Raw genomic sequence first — 21,971 nt, forward strand, 5'->3', positions numbered from 1 at the left:
CCTCTCCAAAGCCAGGGTAAAGAACTTACCTGTTTCCTTTGGCAGGTTTCTGAACCTGACTCAAGAAAACACCTCTCTATGTCTACAGACAATTTGGCTCTATCAATAATGTGTTAAAAGTTCTTGCATTAATTCCTCCGGCCAGCGCTGGGTTGCAGAGACAGATCCCTGGGGCACAGTGGCTAGCATGTTTAGCCTACTTTGTAAGTCCTCTGACTAATGAGAGACCTGATCTTTAAAATGATGTCCCAGGACATCAAGGGGGAAAAGCCAACACGAGGGAAGGAAGCCCCTTCCCCTGAGATCTAATTTGTCTTTCTTGAAGCCATCTCAAATAACAAATGAACTATGCACTTTAAATCTAATGTTGTGTCAGGTTGAGGTGGCAGAGGTGTATGCCTTTAATTCTAGCATTTGGGAGGCAGAAGCAGGCAGATCTCTGAGTTCGAGGTCAGTTTAGTCTATACAGCAAGTTCAAGGACAGCCAGGAAAACACAGGAAAGGTGTAGCCAGAGAAGCCCTGTATCAAAACAAAACAAAAGAATAAGTCCAAAACCAAGCTTAAAAAAAATCTAAAGTATGTTCTCTCCCTATGTTTACTTGTTTTTATTTTGTTTATCTATCAGAGGAGGAGGCACACGTGAGCTCACTGCACCCACATGGAAGTCAGAGGACAACTTTCTGGGCTCGGTTCTCTCTTTCCACGATTTGGGTCCTGGAGATTGAATCAGGTTGTCAGGCTTGATGGCAATTGTCTTTACCCACTAAGCCATCTCTCCAGCCTCTCTCTCTTAAAAAAGCACTGTGTGTGTGTGTGTGTTTCTGCAACATACTTAAGCATCTGGCTTTACCTGAGTGGATCTACTTAACGGAAAAAAATCTCAGGTTATTGACAGCAGTGCTGGAAAACGGGGGGGGGGGGGGGGGGGAGGAAGAGAGAGAGAGGGAGGGACAGGGAGGAAGAGAGAGAGAGGGAGGGATGGAAGGAGGAAGAGAGAGGGAGAGAGTTTTGAGATTGGGTCTAACTATATAGCCTAGACTGACCTGGAATTTAACTTGTAGCCTAGGCTGGCCTTGAATTCACATTCCTGCCTCAGCTTCTGCCCCTCTCTGCCTTTGCTTCTCTGCCTCTCAAGTGCCAGATTACAGTATGAGCTGACAAATGTTTTTAAAGGTCAAATGAATATATAAACAATTTCAAGACCAAGAGCAGACCCTTGCTTGCCTCCTTTCTCTTCTCTTTCAAGACAGCCATTTTCATTTTCATGACTAGTGGTTTTTCTGTTGCTGTTGTTCTGGGTTGTTAGTTTTTGTTTGTTTTTTAGGTGTATCTATTTCCCTCTTTCAGCTTCATTCCTTCTCCCGGGGTAAAGAATCCAAGGAGATATCCTGACCCAAAGCTACGATTCCCTTATTGATCAGATTTTGATGGATATTCAAAGGGATGGGGAAATTGCCTATCCAGTTTGTTTCCTGGACCATCTTTCATTTCTTGCTGGATTTCCTTATCCCTCCTCAGAGAAACCTTGAAGATAATGTGGGCATCCCTGGGCCTGAGAAATAACAAGGGTAGCTATTTGCAGAGAGAGGCTCAGCATACACCAGAGGTCACTGACCCCATGTAGGTTCTCTCAAGGTGGGACACAGCTAAGGGCCGAAAGGAAAGAATGGAGCAGAGCCAGGGGCTGGGCACTACCGTTTGCTACTGCAGAATTCCGGAGAGTCCCAGAGCTCTTAAGTTAGAGCCTGGCCTTCCAGGTACACTTTTAATGAAATTAAGTTTTAGGATGTATTTCACTTAACAGCTTGTTGGCTTATAGTGTTGAAATATTTAGTATATAAACATTGGTTTTCAGTCTTGCCCCAGCCCCGGAAATAATGGGGGCAGATATAAGAATTTTAGCTCATTCCCCTTCCCTTCTTATAAGTTATACATCATTTATCATATCCATCTGCAAAATTCATTCTGTAATACTTTATGTTTGTTTAATAATCAGTTCTTACAGCACTGTGATTGCTCTTCAGAGCTGAGCCAAGGAAAAAGCTGATGCAACTTGTTCTCCGAACAAATCTTCATTATTTCCTGGGATTAGTCATTATCTGCTTTTTTTATTTTGTTCATTTACTTTGTGTCATTTGTATATGATTTTCTTATTAATTTGTTTGTGTGTGGATGTTAGTGTGCGTGCTCCACAGAGAAGTTGTGGAGTCATTTCTCTTCCACTGTGTGGAGTCCTGGGATCAAACTCGTCATCTCTCTCTCTCTCTCTCTCTCTCTCTCTCTCTCTCTCTCTCTCTCTCTCTCTCTGTCTCTCTGAGACACAGTTTCTCCATGTGGCCCTGGCTGCCTTAGAGCTCACTCTGTAGACCACCAGGCTGACCTCAAGCTTACAGGGATCCTCCTGCCTCTGCCTCTCAAGTGCTGGAAGTACAGGCATGTGTCACCACAGCTGGCGTGCCGTCCATTCTTCACACATTAGGTGTATTTTCTCACATATGCTCAGAATGTCGTTTTCTAGCTTCTGTTTGTTTCAGGTTGCAATAACCTGTCTTGAAGACCACTAGGTATTGAGGGATTGTGTTTTATTTAATTATTTTCTCACCAAAAATTTGTTTGCTCCAATTTTATTACATTCATTTAGAGAGAGAGAGAGAGAGAGAGAGAGAGAGAGAAGTATTTTATACTCAAACCCAGAGCCTTGTGCATGTTACATACATGTTCTACCACTAAGTTACATTCCTAGCTATAAAATTTTAAACATGTTTGTTTTACTGTTTTTTTTTTCTATTTATGCAATGAAAGACAAAAACAAACCCTTAAGACAGGGAGATGACTCAGTGCTCGCCCTGCAAGTGTGAGGACCCAGTTGATCCCCAGAACCAACGTAAAAAGCCAGGCTTGCTGGGTCACCCTAACAGTTCCAATGCTTGGAGACCTTATCTCAAAAAACAAGATAGATGGCTGTCCAGAGGAATGCCATCTGAGGCTGAACTCTGGCCTCCGAGTGCATGTCTGAACATACACATACCTGTCCAACACTAAAGATGTCTGGCTTCATTGAGGCAGCTTCTTCACAATGAAATGATGTTAGGACACCAAGTCATAAAGCTGAACTTATAATGTAGTTGAGGACTCACAACACAGCACTGTTTTAGATGAGGAAGTTCAGCACATACTTTGCTCGAAGCAGACTAGATGGGTTTTTTGTTTGTTTGTTTGTTTTGTTTTGTTTTTAACTACAATGGCTGTTCTATTTGGAAGACTTAACACTCCAGAGAATGAAAAATAGATGATGCTTATTCAAGTCAATCACCATTCTACCTGCTGCTTTTTTCACTCTAAGATACTCTCCTTCATAGGATGGCAGCTGTATCTTTGTGAAGCCCAACTCTAATGCTAATTAAAGAAATACAGAGCTTTGTTTAAAATATGTTAAACACCTGTAATAAACTACAGACTTTGCCAAGAATAGAGGTGCTCTGGTTAGCAATCAAAAGGGTTAAATATGAATGCAATCCATAAGAACAGTAACAACAAAAATAGAACAATTTTTTTTTCTCAATAAAAATAGGCCAGTTGCTAGAAGGTATCATTCTGTGAAGACATTATTTTTGAAGTCCTAGTTAAAGGAGCCTGTTGATTCTGCCACTGGGTTTCTACTTCGTGCCTCAAGAACCTTAGAAAAAGCGGTTCTGACAAAACAGAGTGACATCCACAGAGTGTAATACTGGAGTGAGACCGAGGTCAATGGCTAAAATCACATTCCTGCGTATTAAACTGTTACATCTCACTTATTCATACAGTTCACTGGTCCAATAGCACAAAAATAGAGAACTGCATCTCAAAATGTATCTCATTCCATGTTCACAGACAAATGGCTTAATCATTCCTCCCCTTATTTTCTGGAGGCAAGTCCTTGTGTACAGTCTGAGGGCCACACATGTGGTTGCCAAAGCTACTGTATGAAGAGGATGCTGATGGCCGTCACGATACAGCATACGGCGACATAAGGCCTCGTGAGTTCACAGATTTGGGCACACTTTCAAACTATTCCCAGCAGTTCAGTTTTACTTATGTCCAGGATGCTGGGTGCCAGGGATTGGGTATAAGCACATGTTTATATAAGCAGCAAGATTACAGTCAACAGACTCTGAAAATTGAAAATGGCAGACAGAGTGAGGCCGGTGCTGGTCCAGCCACATCCCCCTTCCGGGCCGGGGCAGAAGAGGATGATTTTTTTTTTGTTTTGTTTTTGTTTTGTTTTGTTTTTTTTAAGTTAGTGTCTCTCCCAGACGTGTAGTGACCACCCAAGAGTGGCCTCTGAATGGAGATGAAGGTATGGCAGCTGGCCCATGGAGTGGCCTCAGAAGGACTAATGTCTGGAGACATCCCAGTCCTAAGGGACAGGGATATAAGTCTGGCTGCTTTGGAGAGGAAGAATAGTCGACCCTTACACTCTCCAATGCTCCCCTAACTTCTAGACATGAGCACCATCTGCCCATAGTCCTGTTACAGTCTTGAGCATTACATGTTGCATTGTCTGTGTGTGTGTGTGTGTGTGTGTGTGTGTGTGTGTGTGTGTGTGTGTTGCAGTGTACTACATATATGTGTTGTGGGTATGGATGTAAGAAATGTTAAATGGTAATATTTTCTGCAGAACACTGTGAAGCTTTAATAATAATGGATTAAAATATTTTTATCTCGGGGCCAGAGAGACGGCTCAGCAGTTAAGAGCACTAGCTGCTCTTCCAGAGGTCCTGAGTTCAATACCCAACCATATGGTGGCTCACAACCATCTGTAATGGGATCTGGTGCCCTCTTCTGGCGTGCTGATGTATATGCAGCAGAACACTCATACATTAAATAAAAATGTTTTAAAATATTTTTTATCTCCCTACTATGTAAAACCTTTATACAAATGTTTTAAACCCCCCTACACACACACACACATACACACACACACACACACACACACACACTGAGCCATCAGTCCAGCTCTCTCTGCTTCCTTTAAAAAAAAAGATTTATTTATTTATTTATGTATATGAGTGTAGTAGTTTGAATATGCTTAGCCCAGAGAATGGCACTATTAGGAAGTATAGCCTTATTGGAGTAGGTGTGGCCTTATTTGGAAGAAGTGTGTCACTGTTGGGGTGGGCTTTTGCGACCCTCCTCACAGCCACCTGGGATAGTCTGCTCCTGGCTTCCTTTGAACGAAGATGTAGAACTCTCAGCTTCTTCTTCAGCCCCATGCCTGCCTGGATCCTGCCATGCCTGAACACTGACTCTGAGCCTGTAAGCCAGCCCCAATTAAATGTTGTCCCTTAAAAGAGTTGCTTAGTTATGGTGTCTGTTCACAGCCATGGAAACCTAACCAAGACAATGAGTGCTTTGTCTTCATGCATATCAGAAGAGGGAATCAAATGCCATTACAGATGGTTGTGAGCCACCATGTGGGTGCTGGGAGTTGAACTCAGGACCTCTGGAAGAACAACGGCCAATGCTCCTAAACACTAAGCTATGTCTCTAGCCATGTCTCCCAAAGACAGGATCTCTCACAAAGCCCAGCCTTAAACAGGATATGGATCCAAGGACGACCACGAATTCCTGACCCTTCTGTTCTACCCCCTAAACTAGGACTGCAAGCTGTGCCTCCACACCCAGAAATGTGCGCCTTTTAAAGTTCCAGGTCAGCAGTATACAGTTGAGTCTTAGGCCCGTTTCCCTCCCTTTGTCTCATCAGGGTCTCTCTATGTAGCTGTCCTGGAACTCACTACATAGACCAGACTGGCCTTGAACCCATGGAGCTCTGCCCGTGTCTGCTTCTGAGTGCTGGGGTTAGTTAAAGGCATTTCCACTATTGAGGGGGGTGTCTCAGGCTTTTCCCAGTTAAAGTCATACACTCTGTATGCTTTAATTGGTTCAGAACATGTATATACAATCTACTCATCAGTGTGGTTGGACATAAAAGAGGATAGAGAGGGCGGGAGCAGGGAAGGAAGAGTCCAGAGGAGGAGTTGCAATAGGAAACCAAGTTAGAATCCCAACTCTGTTCTTCCAGCTATACCTCGTGTCTTAGTCAGGGTTTCACTGCTGTGAACAGGCACCATGACCGAGGCAACTCTTACAAGGACATTTCATTGGGGCTGGCTCACAGGTTCAGAGGTTCAGTCCAGTATCATCCTGGCAGGAAGCGTGGCAGTGTGCAGGCAGACATGGTGCAGGAGGAGCCGAGAGTTCTACATCTTCATCCGAAGCCAGCTAGTGGAAGACTGACTGGCTTCCAGGCAGCTGAGGGTCTTAAAACCCACACCCGCAGTGACACACCTACTCTAGCAAGGCCACACCTCCTAATAGTGCCACTCCCTGGGCCAAGCATATACAAACCATCATACCTAGGCACCCTGCGAGCCTTAGCTGGCTCGGCTATGCTGGGGAAGGTAAGTCTCCCAGGGTTGAGATGTGGTAGAACGCGTGTGGAACTCGCACAAGAGTCTGGATCTGATCCTTAGAGCAAGACTGTGAGCGACTGAGAGAGGCTAAAATTTAAAAACTTAAAACGTGATCAAATTAAAAATAATTTACAAACTATACAATCTCTGAGGTTATTAAGGCCCAAAGGACCATCCAGAGCAGATGTGAAGATACATAAATACCCACTAGCTAGGGTCTCGGTCTGGGTCTCACTCATTTCTGCTTTGCCAGCACTTAGCCACAAGCACAGCCCCTGGGATATCACCAAGAGCGAGTGGATGTTTGCTGAGTGAATAAGCAACAGGAGAATCACCGTTGCCTTGGTGAACGAGCAGTCAGGTGTTGAATAAGCAACAGGAGAATCACCGTTGCCTTGGTGAACGAGCAGTCAGGTGTTGAATAAGCAACAGGAGAATCACCGTTGCCTTGGTGAACGAGCAGTCAGGTGAAAGACAGTTGAGTGTCGGGTAAAGTCGTAAGTGGGTAAGACAACTTACAAGTTTAGCTCGCTATCCGGCAGACAGCGGTGTCTTTGGTGACAAGGAAGCAAACTTCTCATCATGCCCATGACCTGCACTTCATGCCCATTTACTCAACAGGTGCTCGGTGCCCTGGTGTGTGCCACATGCAAGTCTAGGTCCCAAACATACAGCGATGTTGGAAATAGAAAAGAAAACCCCTGCTATGATTATCGCCTTTAGCTAGTAAGAGTGTTGACTGAGGGGGCTGGAGAGATGGCTCAGTGGTTAGAGCACTGACTGCTCTTCCAGAGGTCCTGAGTTCACTTCCCAGCATCCACATGGTGGCTCACAGCCATCTGTAATGGGATCTGATGCCCTCTCCTGGTGTGTCTGAAGACAGCTACAGTTGTGCTCATATAAATAAGATAAAATAAACCCTTAAGAAAAAAAAGCTCTGATTTTAAAGTCAAATGCTCCCTTTAGAAAAGGGTCTAGTCAGCCTTCTGATGCTGTAACAAAACACTCGTGAGGATTGACTCAAAGAGAAAAAGGTTATTTGGCTCACCAGTTTGGAAACTCCAGCCTGTGATCTAAGAGCCCTTCTCTTTCTGAAGTGGTAGAGTAAAACCACGAATCAGGGAGGGAGAAAGAGGGAAGGGCTGGAGCCCCACAATGCCCTTCAAGAGTACACAGTATCCATCCCCCACCCAGAGCTCTCCCTCCCAAATGTTCCACAACTTCTCCATGGCACCATGCTGGGAACCAGAACCTTCCATGTATGGATCTTTGGAGAACCAGGATCTAAAGTACAGCAGAAAGTCGTTTTTCTTGGTTGTTTTTCTTCCTGTTCTTACCATTAATATTTAGTTTGGGGACATGATTTTTTTTTAATGGTTAAGCAAAACAAATAAACAGGTCAAGTAAAGATAAAAGCAGGTAAAGATGAAATGCAGCTGGGTGGCAGGAAGTGTAAACTTCCAATTCTCTAAGGCAAACTGATGATGTCACTGGGGAAAAGGGAGTCCGTTGGAACCTGGTGTCTGGCAGTTACTAGAGCAGCTGTAGCTGGGCAGAGGGTACCTGGGAACCTCCCTGGGCCTTTAGCCCCCAAAGCTGCCCATAACTGTGTGTTCAGGCCTGTGTGCCAGAGACACAAGGCATCTTCGGACTGAGAGAATTATCTAGAATGGAGAATGACAACCCCCCACACTTGGTGACTCCCACATCAGTGAAGGCTATTATTTCAAAGATTGAGACTGCCCAGCTAATTCGGACTCAGAAGGTAACCCCAGAGACAATGAAACTACCCTTCTATTAGGGTCTGATGTAGAGGCTGGGGACTGATCTCTCACGTCTACACAAGACTCCAGCCTTTGGGCCTTTGGGGGTCCTGGGATACTTGACAAGCTGGGTTTGCAGACAGGTGAGTTTGGAATGCCCACATGGTGTATCTGAGACCAACCACCTCTGTGAGGCAGGGCTGTCAGGTTACGCCCCTACGTAAGTGGGCATAAGGCTCCTGGACAGTGCCGCCTGGATCCTAAAAGGTTTTGTGCAGGCGCAGATTTTTAAAATTCAGACTCTATGCTGACAGACGGCTAGAATCCCCTAAGCTGTGTCCTGGAAACACTTGGGGTGATGTCCAGAGGCTCGGACCACTCTAAATATGGGGCTCTGGTGCAGCTGTGCCAGAGCTTTTCTATCCCCCCAAGTCAGCTCTTGCAAGGAGAGGAGTGGGTGTGAGCACGGGACAGCACGGGACAGTGTTTCTTTGGAATTCCCTTTGTCCCCACCTTGCTTCTGGGCCCTTGTGAAATTCCAGATGTTTCTAGCAAATTCTGAAATTCTAAAGGCTGTGGATCTTCAGTGTCACTGACCTTAAAACGTAAAATGGCCGTAAGGGCTGGTGCTCTCTCTGTGTTCTGGGCCGTTTTAAACACTTTACATTCAGTTCATGCAGTTCTCACAAAGCTCTACTTTACCAGTGGGAAAACCCTGAGACCCAGAGTTACACTCTAGAACATGGGCAACACCTCCAAGATGGAGACTCCTACCCTCTGCCATCTGCTGCTCCTGCCCCATACAGGATATTTCCACCCAACTCTCAGACATCTTGGACAATGTCAACTGTGCCGTCAATCGCTTCCAGGAAGAACTGGGATATGACTTAAGAGAGAAGACGAGGTCTCACCAGCCAGAGCAGAAAGGCAAGAAGAGATTCATCCTGCTGGAGAAAATCGCTTCCTTCTCTAAAGACGCCAAGGCTAAAGAGAAACAGCTGTATGAGATCCTCCGCTGGCTGGGTGAATGGGGTGAGTCTGTGGGTCCAGAGAGCCAGTGCCTCAAGATTCTCCACTTAATCAGCACTTGCAAGGAGGGGATGGGGTGGTGGCCCCGGACAGCTAAGGACAGATTGAAACCTTCTTCCCCAGTGAAGGAGTCTCAAATCACAGCACGCAGTCTCACTCCCCAGAAGGGATATGTCAGTTGGTCTTTTGTTGCTCTGACAAGCACCTGAGAGAAAGGAAGGGCAAAGATAGCTTCAGAGGTGTCAGCGACTTCCAGGGATTGTGGCAGAGGAGGCTGCTCCATTCGTGCAGCCAGAAAGCAGAGAACTGGAAGAGGCCAGGGGCAGGACAGACCATTTAAAGCAAACAAACCCCCACAACCCATGTCCGCCCCGTCCGTGACCCGCACCCCCACACGGTCCTAGTTTTTACACTTCTGCTATCTCCCAACAGTCCACCTAAATTTGACTCTTTGAGTGGGTTAATCTGCTGATTAGGTCCGAACCTCATGCCGTGATCACCTCTGAAACGCCCCTGCCCAGAGGTGCGCCTTCCACCAAGCCAGCCAAAGTTATTCATCACATACGGGGCTGGGAAGGTAAGCCAGTGGGTAAATACGTCCAGAACCCTAGAACCTATCACAAAGCCTGAGAGCCTTAGCTGGCTCGGCTATGCTGGGGAAGGTAGTCCACTGTGATCACCGGGCTTCACACACACCCACACAGACGGCAGAGCAGCTGAGGTTACATACTGAGACTCTACCTCAAGCAGGCAGACAAACAGAAGCACAAGGAAAACTGCCCATTTGACTTGATCCACTCAGTGGCCCAGATGCTAAACTATGTATAGATTAACATGGCTGGCCTCACACTTGAGCAACACTTCTCACGTCTACTGCATTTGTGCACGGCAGGCCTGATGCCAGTCACTTCATGAGGATTACCTCATTCGATCCTCCCCCATCCCTTCTGCAGGGAACGGGACGGGCTCAAGAAAGTGAGTTGTCTAATAGCCGATGTACGAGGAAACCACCTCACCCTCAGGTCTGCTGTAGGGATATCTATGTGGGGGTCCCTAGAGGACAGACTGTTCTCAACCTGACCCCACCCGTCCAGGTGACAGTCTAACTTATGAGATAAAGAACAGGAGTTCGGAGGAAGACGAAACCCTGGATGAATGGATCGAGGTGATGGAGAAGGTGTTGCCTCTCTCCCTCATTGCCACCAAAGGAGGCATCGAGTCTCTCATCTCTCTTTGCTCGACTCTCATTGAAGACCAAAAGAAAAGGACAGAAAGTAGGTTCCTGGAGCTTCCAGGAGAAGAGCTGGGGGTGGGGGGGATGGGCTGGATGCCATCTGACGGTCCTTCATAACACACATGCAAAAGACAGTAGAGCGGGAAGCCAGGGTACAGAGCTGGGGTAACGAACCCATTCCGATCACAAAGCTGTTCTGAGCCTCGCTCGCTGCACAGGCTGATTTCCCAGAGGACCCGAGTTCAATTCCCAGCACCTACATGGCAGCTCACAATGATTTGTAATTCTAGTTCCAGGGGAATGTGACGCCCTCTTCTGGCTTCCACAAGCACCACATGCACATGGTACAAAGTCCAAAACCACCCATGCATATCCCAGCACTCAGAGGCAGAGGCAGGTAGATCTCTGAGCTCATCTCTGAGTTTGAGGCTAGCTTGTTCTATAAAGTGACTTCCACAACAGCCAGGGCTATACAGAGAAACCATTTTGGCTTGTTTGTTTTGAAGATATAGTAGGAACAAAGTAAAGATTAGCCCTCAAATGCTTCCTCGAGCTGTGGCCTCATGTGAGTTCTGGGAAATGGGGCCAAAATGCCAGGAAAGTTGCAGTTTGTCGGCAGAGGTTGAAGAGCACCCTGTCCTCTCTCTACACCCAGCACAGGCCAGGGTCTGGTAAGCTTCAACTGGAAGTCCTGGATGCTTCTAGAGAACTCTGGATTCTCCTAAAATGGTCAGCCACCAGCCTGGCTAACCCTTGTAATTTTATTCCTGTCCGCTCTATGACTGACCTGTGAAGCTCAGAGAGCAGAAGGGCCACAAGAAACTTCAGAGCTGGGAGGAGGAGACACGAGATGTCTGACAACATGCCTGGGATCTTCTGGGCTTAATAAAAAATAGCCAGTGTGAGCGTTTCCACAGATCCTCTTGGATAGTTAAGTGAGTATAGTTAACTATAGTTAAGCTGAAGCTAGGTGTGGTGGTGCACACTAATCCCAGTGTGCTGCGTGCAGAAGCGGGAGATCTCCACGTTTGAGGCCAGCCTGGTTGGTCTGATCAGTGAATTCCAGGACAGCTAGGATTATATGTAGAGACACCCTGTCTCAAAAAAATGAGGTTGGATGTTACAGGAGGAGGAAGACGTCGATGGAGACTACCTGACCCACAATCTTCACGACTCTGCACATGGGAACACAGTCATTTGTATCCTCCCTTTCGAGGGTGTAAATTTGTATGGTGTGCTCATGTGTAGGCCAGGGATTAATACTGGGCACCTTTCTTAATCATTCTCCACCTTATTTTTCAAACAGTCTTCCCCTGGCCCTAGAGCTCCCCAATGGGCTAGGCTGATTGAGCAGCAAGCCCAGAGATGCTCCTGGCTCTGCCTCTCCGGCAATGGGACAATGAGATTATATTTATGCCCAGTACGTCCAGCTTCTTACATTGGTGCTGGGGAACCTAGAGCCAGCTGTGTAGACCAGGCTGGCCTTGAACTCACCGAGATCCGCCTGCCTCTGCCTCCCAAATGCTGGGATTAAAGCTAGCACCGCCCGGTTTGTGGGAATTATTCGTTGAACACTTACTATGGGGCTATCATCCATGGCCTTAAATATGTGCACTCTACATTCCAAGAATTAGAATCCATGGTTGTTCCCATTTTTCCAACGAGGAGACTAAGGCACTAGGATGTTAAGAAACGTACCCAAGGCACATGGTACGAATTCTATTCAGATCCAGGTGACTTGGTCTCAGACTTCTGAACCCCAGGGTCATGTGTCTCGTCTGACACAGTGAGATCTAGACCGAGCTCAGCATCACACAAGCCCCATACTACGCTCTCCTGCATCCGAAGATACCCACTGTTCCCTTTGCCAGTGATGTTTGCGAGGATGCTCCAAGATGGTAATCTCAGGCCCGGCAGAGGTAGCTCCTGATAACCCCTCTCTGGCTCACAGTGCCAGCTCCTTCTTGCCCATCTCAGAGAGCGGTGGCTGAGCATCCTGGCTCTGCAGGGTCCCACGGGTCGGTACTTTGTCACTTCTTGCTGGAAGCTCGCTGCCTTTCTCCTCTCTATCTCTTCCAGTGTCCAAACATAGCTTCTGGCAGGACTGGCATGAGGAAAGCCCACAGAAGGAGCGGGGTCTCCTCCCTGAGCCACCGAGCCCAGAGCAGATGCTCCAGGACAAGAACGCCACCTGCCTGAATGTCTCTGGGGTGAGATCCATGCTGCAGGAGCTCCTTGAGTCCACTATGTTCAGCAAAGGGGAGGTCAAGGCCATCAAGTACATGTCCGCTGTGGTGGAGAACCTCAACAAGGCCTTGATCCTCCAGCACAAGGAGAACAGAAGTCTGGAGACAAAGTACAAATGCCTGAAGGTGGAGATGAACAAAGAGCTCAGCTCCCAGAGGCTGCACTTCCAAAAATCCATCCAAGTCCTCGAGAGCAAAAGGGACACGCTGCTTAAACAGGTAAAGGTTCTAGGGGAAAAATACCATAACCTCCTCATGACAAAGCATGCCCTGGAACTCCAGCTGAAGATGGCTCAGACAGAAGAACCAGCCAAGGGTTTTGTTGATCTGGAACCCCCTGAAAAAGAGACCCTTTCAGAGGTGGTTACAGCCCCGGAGGAGGAACAGCAGCAGCCCAAGGAAGGACGGGTGTTTTCAGCTCTTTCCCCAAGTCTCCTGAACAAGGCCTGGGGCAGCGGCAGGACACCTGCGGCACAAAAGCCACCCTCCAGCACAGCCACAGATTTGAGGGTTAAAGATGTGTTCACTGACCGCTCTGAGCCCCTGGAGCCTGTGCTGCTACACTCAGGGCTCCCCCAGATTCCTACAAAGTGGGAAAAACTAAAGGGAAAGGAAGGCAAAGACCAGGGGGACCGCATCCAAGAGAAGGAGGGAGTCCAAAGCAAGTCCTATCCTGAGAAGTCCCTGTCCCCAGGGAGCACCAGGAGGATGTTTTTGGAGAGCCGCATGGAGCACTGGGAGGAAGAACTCAACTGGGAGTCAAGGAGGCAGCAGTGGCAGCAGGAGGAAGAGATGTGGCTTCAACGGCAGAAGAAGTGGGCCCTGCTGGAGCAGGAGCATGAGGAGAAAGTGCGGCAGTGGGAGGCAGAGGCAGCTGCCAGGCAGCGGTGGCAGAAACTCACGCAGCCAGAAGAGGAGAGACAGAGCCCCAGGAAGGAGCAGAACGCGAGTTCGGAGAAGATCTTCACCACCACCAGTCGGTGGAAGAACTTGGAGAAGTCGGAATCAGCAACGGCGTCTCCCCACTGCCGGGCCCAGTCGGCTCCTCAAAGTAGGCCGTACATATTCACACCCCCACACTCCCAGCAGCCCAGGCTGGGAATCCAGAGGACCCTGTGCTCAGCTGAGTTTAGGCAAACACCATGGACCCGCCAGGTTTCTGCTAAGCCCAAGAAATGTGGCTCCTTTCCCATCACAGGGACATCCGTCCGGAAGGTAGCCCGGGCCTCTTTGCAGAAAGCCCCAGGGACACCTAAGGACAAGGCCTACCACATAGACATGGAGGCCCAGCTGAAAAACCTGCAGATCCTGGGTAGCACGGAATCAGAGCTGGCACTGCCCCAGTACCTACGCAGCAAGGCCCTGGAGGTCACTGCCATCACTATGGAGCTGAGCATCCTTAGGCTGCAGTACCTCTGCAAGAAGTACATCCACTACAGACGCTTCCAGAGCCTCCGGTAGGTGACCCAGCGGCCACCTGGCACCAACCCAGAACCCACCCGTGCCCATTGCAAATCAGAGTAGAGCTAAAACCCAGGAGAGAAAGAAAGAAACGTGGGCAAGAAACCATGAGGAGAATTCCCCCTGGTCTCCTAGGAAAGGGAACTAACAAGGGGGCCAGGCCTTGGGCAACCCTTGGAGGTGTAGGAGGTACGGCATCTCTATGCTGTTTTTCTTCTAGCGGGCTTTGTCTATAAACCCACTCTGTCTGCAACCCCTGTGTTCCTGTGCTTCATTCAACATGGTCCCTACCATTTGCTTTTCCTTTCCAGCCCCGAGGTTCCTCTGCTCACACCACCTTCCACCTTCCTGCTCCTTCTCACAGATCCGTTCCTCACTTTCCTCCCAAGAATTAACAAAATGGAGGCGTCTCTCCAGTCAAGTCTCTCTACCTCCTAAGTTCCCTCTCTTCCCAGACAAGAAGTGATGAGGCACATTGGAATCACACGACAAGCAAGAGTCGTCTATAAGGCCCAGAACCCATATGTGTTCCTGGAGAACATTGACCGCCAGCAGAGCCTCAGGCTGCAGGCTTGGACAGACAAGCAGAAAGAGCTGGAGGAGAGGCACCAGGAGTGCCTGCACGTGATGGTGACCATGTTCCCTAAGGTGGGGCTCCTACCCTGCCACCTGTTCAGTGAGCGGGGACAGAGTGGGGGTTGTCAGAACTCATGAGAGCCTCTGGGCCAGAGACTGAGGGAAGGTAACTGTCCAGTGTGTGGGAGGGGCTGTGGGAGGAGGGGCTCTTCAGAGGCAGAAAAGAACCAGGACTAGGAGAGCGGAGCCCTGCACTCTCTTCTTGACACTGGGGTTTCCTTCAGCACTGGCTGAAGTCCAGCTACCTCTTCCCCCTTGCAGAGGCCCAGCTTTAGCCTTCTGGATTCTTCCTTGACACACTTCCGTGGTTTACTGGAGTCCTTCCTCCAGACATTTCCTAACCAAGAATGCAGAGGAGGGCAATCCCTGGAGCCGTGGTGGCCTAAAAGCGCCTCTTTTCAAATTATGTATTTATTTTTGTTTTATGTCCATTAGCATTTTGCCTGCATGTGTGTCTGTGTGAGGGTGTTGGATCCCCTGGAACTGGAGTTACAGACAGGTGTGAGCTGCCGTGTGGGTGCTGGGAGTGAGCTTGGGTTCTCTGGAAGAAAAGTGCTCTTCACCTCTGAGTCATTTCTCCAGCCGCCTAGAAGTCTCTATTTAAGAATGATTTTATTTGCTGTGCATGTGTTCCCCTCCATGGTGGAAAGATAGAACACAGGTCAGCAGGCTCTCGTGGCAAGCCCCTTCTCAGCCATCCCACAGACCTTGAGAGCGTCTTCCCCTGGACCCAGCTGACTTCTAGTTGACAGGCTGTCTACTCATGGAAACCAAAATGGGTTCTGCCACCCCTCCCAGGATACAGACAGCACTCAGGGCCTTTTTGGTTTTGATGCTGTGTAGACCTGCATCTGTAGCTTGACTCGCCTTCCTCCTCCTAGCTGCCATGCTCCTTCTCTGTCAACAGTGTTTCATGGCTATGGGCCTATTTTCCCTGGCGTGGGCCTATTTTTGTTGACTTTATTGGGCACTTGGCCAACCACTTCTATTTAGAAACTTAAGGTTCTAGCATGATTTCTTAGATTACACAGTGGCTCTGTATGATCTGCTGGCCCTGGGGGTTCTGGTGTAGCTAACCTGTGGCCTGCATGCACCCGGCAGAACCACGAATGAAGCCCAACACAAATGACGGCGCAAAGACGTTAAGGAGCCTCTTTGTCTCCTGAACTCATTCGTTCGCAGTGTGAAAAGGCTGCGTGACTGTTGAGCCTGTTTTTCAGAGAGCTTTGTGAGACAAAAAGTCATTGTGTTTGTTTATAGTGAGTCTTGTTGTGTATGTTTAAGGGTTAGAACACAGGCTGAAGTAAGACACCTATCTGCTGTAAAATAGTTAGAAGCAAACTAACAAGACGGAAAGGAAGAAACGGTTATGGGGACGCGGGAAGGAAAAAGAGGGCCCCAGCCCAAGACTCTGATTAAAGCCTAGATTCAGGAATTCCAACACAATTAACATTTGTGTCGGGCTTTTGTCCGCTCCAGTCTGTAAACCTGAAATTTTCTAGACTCTCATCTCAGCAAGACTCCTGGTGTCACCATAATAGCTTCTTCTGGTTCACCTTATCACGTCACAGTCCCTGCCTGCCCCCCAACCAGGCACCTCTTCCTAAGTCAAAGTCCCTAAAAAATGAAGGTAACTCTTCAGGCTGCTGAGGATGACGGTGCTGCTGTACTTCGGTCCCCTCAGCAGGAACATTTCTTCTCAGCTAATGACCCATTCTCCCTCTGTGGCAAACGCAGCTATCACCTGTCCAGGTGGCAAAATCCTAAACACAATCCACGGTGGTTAACTAGAGCCCCAGCCTGTACTGATGCAGACTGTACTTATCTGTCTGGTACAGGGGTTTTTAGGGTGCAAGCCTGCTCTCTGGCGGTCCTGGCAAACTGGCCTCAACTGCTCACCCTTGAGCTGCCCCTTAAAGAGAAAGTCACAGTGAAAAGCAGTGTGGCACTGTGGCCGCACTGGGGGAAGGATCAAACGAAAGGGTCTAGTGGTCAGTAGTCTGTCTGGGGGCTGTCGGAGGTGTAGGTCTAAACAGAGGGCGTGAGGTCTATAGGACTTTGAAGTTGTGATCAAGATGTGGTCCCATCACATCACAGACCCACAGGTGCCCTGTTCCATTCTGCATCTCGCAAGTCGTCCTACTGTGTGAAATCTCTTCCTGGGAGCCGAGCTCCTCCTCCTCCAGCACCAGGGCTTTAGCTTTCTCCTTTCCCTTGCATGAGGTTTCTGGGGAGTTCCAATCCTCTGGGAACCACTTTTCAAGTATCTGATAAAAGGTAGGGCACAAGTATCTCTCTTTAGAACATCTCGGTCCCTACAAGGACAGTCACAACTGGAGCTATTCACCCATGCCTTCTACTCTGCCCTTTGGTCTACACCTCCACACTTCCTGGCCCGTGCCCCAACTTTGGCAACTACCATTTTGTCTTGTACCTCTACATATGTGATATTTCCCCTTTTGATTCCACATACAAATGTGAGATCATGCAGTACCATCTTTCTGCACCTAGGTTGCTTTACATAGCATGCGTGTTGTAGCAAATCACAGGGGCACCTTCAGGAGGTGCTGGGGTATACCAGAGAAGAAATAGGATTCGTCAGAAAATAAAGTAGGCCAATCAGAGGCAAGGATAAGAGAGCCTTTGAACGCTGCTGGTAGAGGCAGAGATTTGATTACAGCCACTATGACACAGTGTGGGAGTTTCGGAAAATGGAGTCCCCACAGGACCCAGCCATCTCCCTTCTGGGCTGTTGTGGTTGAATCTAAAATGTCCTCACAGGCTTTGAATGTTCAGGGTCCAGTCTGTGGCACTGCTTTAAAGGCCTGTCGCCTTTAGGAGTGAGATCTGGCTAGAGGGGGCATGCCGGTCACTAGTCGGCCCCCCGAAGGTTGTTCTCACCCCTGGTTCTGGTGTAGCCCTCCGCCTTCCGCCTCAGCCATGTGAACAGTGATGGCGGTGGACTGAAATCTCTCGGAAACGGGGCTAAACCACACGGCGTGTGCACAAGGGAAATGAAAGTACCATAGCGTTCTTTACACCGGGTGAGACATGAGAACACCCTGCTCTGCTGCTGGGGGCCCGGCAACTCTGGCATTTGGAGAAAATGAAATAGTGAGGTATGAGATGGCTCAGAGGTTAGAGGCACTTCCCACGCAAGCCTGACAGCCTCAGTTCGATCCCTGTGACACAGAAAGGTAGAGAAGGAAACCAGCTTTATGAAGCTGTCTTCTGGCAACCACACGCACTCCACGGCGCTCAGATGTGCACATGCGTCAACAGTAATAAACATGTTTTAAGAGAACGCTGAAACACTATGCAGCCTCTACAGGCTGGACAGTGGCCTGGCTTCCTCGTCTTCTTCCTTCTGTTTTGTCTGTGATTCTTTACAACAAGGGAGAAAGTAGGAGCTACCCCAGAAAATAAGAACTGAAGGACTTTCAAGGAACATGTCACATGCTGAGGACCTGGGGTTTGTAGTCAAAGGGCCTCAGCCTTTCCGCCTCTACCCAGCAGGGTCAGTGACAACCAAACAAGACCTCCACCCTTCCTACACACCTTCCTGATGCCCTCTGCTGGTTTCTCTAGTTCCAGCAAGAGTGGGACATCCGCCTGAACATCCCCGTGCTCACCTCTGCAAAGCCAGTGATAAGCAAGTCGTCTCCGGTCTTACATCAGAGAGCCCGTGCCAGCCGCTCCACCAACAAGCACCGGAAATCTGTGCCCCTTCGGAGAGCTAGGTAGGGACGGCAGCAGGAGAGAGGGGAGGCAGCCAGCCTGGGGAAGCAGTAGCAAGTGGGGTACGGGCAAACGGCTTCAAGGCCCGCTACTCAACTCCCCCGACTGTCGGGTGCTCAGGTCCAGAAACAGAATGTGTATGGCATTCTGCGAGTGGCAAGTTAGCCTGACCGACTCTGAGAAAATGCAAGGGACAACCTACATCTCTACCCTGAGCATATGAGCCAGCATCTACCATTGGTCCGTCCATACAGACAAGTCCAATCCTTCCTACCATGTGGGCTTCAGGCTCAGACATGGCGAGCCTCCAGGCAGCCAAGGTGATTCAAGTAAACACCTACCCCAGTGAGACCCGATTCGGAGCTCCAGCCCCATCGCGAGTGTCTAGAAGGGGATCTTCGGGCACTAAGTCAGAGAGCCTACGTGGGGGGCGGTGAGGGTGACAAGGATGGTGACAAACTCTTTAAAAAGGGAAGAAAACAAGGCCCAGTGTCTTGGACCTGTATTTCTTTGTCTCTCTTGACATCCCCTGTGCTTGCCCACTCCTAGCCAACAAGGGAACCAGATGGAAGCCATATGGAAGACTGACGTAGCCTCTTCAAGTCACCTCATAGAAAAGAAGATTCCCACAAACCTGTCCTGGGAACAGCTAGGGGGGTACCCAGATATCCCCAGGCTACTGGCAGTGGACGAGCATCCCTCTTACCCCAGAAGCTCAGTGTCCTTCAAGGCTCGGTAAGGAGCAAGGGTGGGTGCTTACCCTGGATTTGGGGAGACCTGTTCATCGAGGCTGCATTGGGTTTTACTCAACAGCCCAGGCGCTCACACAGTTACTGTGCCACCTCAGAAACCAAACACTGCTGGCCTCATGCGCTCGCCGGCCGTCAGCTTGGGTCCTGAGGCCAGTACTTCTTCAGCTTCTCGCTGCACTTAGCTTGCTGTATGGGGTTCCTGGGCTTCCCACGGCTTTCTTGGGTGCCCTAGCTTGTCCTTAGAATAGGGTTGTTCTAGAGAAACAGGTCGGAGGACAATGAGACGGAGGGAGACCAAGGACGATGTGACAGACCCGAGACTTGTGCCTGGACCCCACCTTGTGGTTTTCACTTCCTGACTGCCTTCAAGAACTGTCACTGGGGAAACAGCTGAGGAGCAGGTGTGGGGACACAGGCCTAGCTCTCGGCACTTGGGAGGCCAAGACAGGAGGCTCTCTGGTTTAAGGCCACCCTGGAACAAGAGGACAGGGAAGGCAGCAGGACTCAGACCTAGGGATCAGCTGAAGGCTTCTCTGGTTAGAACAGGCTTATCTCCTTTGCCTCTCATGGCCTGAAGATGTCACTAATGAAGACTTAAGGCTTTTTCAAGGGACCTCACATTCATCATACCTGCTGCTGGTGGGACTGACCCTACCCCCAAGAAAGATCTGTAACAAAAAGGAGTTATTGGGGGCTCTGCTCAGTGAGGGCCTCTGGTGGCATCCCCCATGGCAAGCTCCTTCTGTGTCCCCCTCTGTACCTCTCACACTGCCCTGGCTTTGCCTGGACTCTGGGGGAGCCTGAGGTGAGCCTCTCTGTTCTTTCCACATATAAACGGCTGTGTAAGTATCCAGTGTACACACTACGCTTGACTGTAGGCATTTAGGGCATTGGGATCATTGTAAAAACGAAAGGAGATAGTGGCTGGGGTGACAACTCAGTCCGTACACTGCTTGCTGCACAAGCATAAGGACCTGAGTTCAAATTCCTGCTCCTACATAAAACGCTGGGCGTGGCTGCACACATCTGTAGCCCCAGCTTCAGAAGGGGCGTTAGGTAGGTCCTTGGAATCCAGTGGCCAGCTCAGCTAGCCCAGTGAAATTGATGAGCTTCAGGGTCTGAGGGAACCTGCCTCAAAACATACAGTAGAGAACACCTGAAGACACCCAATGTTCACCTCTGACCTCCCCACGTTCTCACACACTTGTGCCATATACACGTTCACACGCCTGCATGAGCACACAGGCCTACACATTCAAAAGAAGAGGATGATGGGAAAAGAGTCTCAAGGAACAGCACCAACAGCAGCTTCCTCTCATCCTTGCCTTCCTTTCCCCCTCACAGTCTGTGGCATAACGTGCGAAATTCTTAGATCCCTTTCACGTCTCAAGCGGAGCTGCTCCACCCACCCCTGAGCCTCCACTGGGATCTCAGCTGCAGGCTGAAGCACATATCAAAATATTATTCCCAGCAAAGACAGATTTCTCTTTGTAAGAGGATTTAGATGAATACAATTGTCTTCCCCCCTTTTCAACTCTACGGGAGTTTATTCAGCTTAGCACAACTCTGGTTTAGAGGCCGAGTTCTGCTTCTGTCCTCCTCTGCCCCTGGACTGGGTCACCTCCCTGTGTGCTAGGCTTCTGGGTGTTTCTATGAGGGTTCCTATGTTGCCATAAGGCCCTGTTATTATGGCACAAGGGTCATCCGGTGTTGTTTTTCTGATTTGGGACATTCATCAAAGTATCATCTGTAATCCTAGCATTTATGTAGGCAAACAGAGCACTTCAAGAAGTTCAAGGTCAGCATGGTCCACAGAGCAAGTTCAAAGCTAAGTGGCTACATAGGAACTCTGTCTTACAAAAAAAAAAAAAAAAAAAAAAAAAAAAAAAGGAGATGGGTGAGGAGAGGAGGGACGGGGAGAAGAAAGAGGAGAGGGAGCAGAGGCAGGAGGCTCTCTATGAGTTCAGGGCTGGCCTAAGTCCAAGGACCAGGGTTCCATAAAGAGACCCTGTCTCAAACCCAAAACCAAACACAACTCAAGAAAGGAAGCTGAGCATAGGATGCCCAGCCGGCTCTACAGCTGCTGCCAGGAGAAGGTTTGGCTTCGAGCCGTAGCCGGAGCCAGCGAGGAAACCTCGCAGAGATGTCAAGCTAAGCAGCTGGACACTCAGGTCAAGCCTGAGCCCAGCTCTGCCCTTGTTTCCATGCTCTGGGTAGACAGCAGGGGCCTTGTCTCGGTCACTACCCAACTTGTACCTGTATTAGCTCTTTCAGTGCCTCGTCGATCCTAAGAAAGGAATGCCAGGACCCCTCGGAGGAGCTGGCCGAGCTTATCCGCAAAATGTCCAGCCAGTCACTCCCCGGATCCCTACAAAGCCAGAGAGATCGGGTGACTCCAGTCCCCACTCCAACCCTTAGTTAGTGACTCTCAAACTTCTGGGCTACTAACAACCTCACAAGGTCTTGTTCCCAATGCAGGAGCCCAGCCGGTGCTCTTCAACACACACAGTTGTTGCTAAGTTGTTCCAGAACTTTGGGAGATTCTATTTTCTTTCTCCAGTCCCCAAACTGTTAGTTTGTAATAAAATAAAGGTTGGTTTAAAGTTTTCTGTCTCCTTGCTGAAGGCCAGCCACCTCCCCCCCCAGTCATCTTCGGAAC

At 49.1% G+C, this 21,971-nt stretch overlaps 1 protein-coding gene and 1 pseudogene across 2 annotated transcripts; one reads left to right on the forward strand and one right to left on the reverse strand.

The window, feature by feature from the left end:
• Window positions 1–3,956: 3,956 nt before the first annotated feature.
• LOC308438167 (protein kish-A-like) lies at window positions 3,957–7,043 on the reverse strand (annotated as a pseudogene). Its single transcript has 2 exons — window positions 6,973–7,043; window positions 3,957–4,188 (listed from the first exon to the last, which is right to left on the reverse strand). The product of its transcript is annotated as a protein kish-A-like (transcript).
• A 1,079-nt stretch (window positions 7,044–8,122) lies between these two features.
• Window positions 8,123–21,730, forward strand: FAM186B (family with sequence similarity 186 member B; the record flags this gene model as incomplete). Its single annotated transcript, XM_080939462.1, is given in 9 exon segments — window positions 8,123–8,218; window positions 9,023–9,248; window positions 10,340–10,519; window positions 12,559–14,182; window positions 14,642–14,834; window positions 18,411–18,562; window positions 19,110–19,295; window positions 21,578–21,678; window positions 21,681–21,730. Coding segments are annotated over 9 exon segments (2,808 nt in total).
• Window positions 21,731–21,971: the final 241 nt, after the last annotated feature.

The sequence above is a fragment of the Micromys minutus genome, assembly GCF_963924665.1.
Source record: "Micromys minutus genome assembly, chromosome: 27".
NCBI lineage: Eukaryota > Metazoa > Chordata > Mammalia > Rodentia > Muridae > Micromys > Micromys minutus.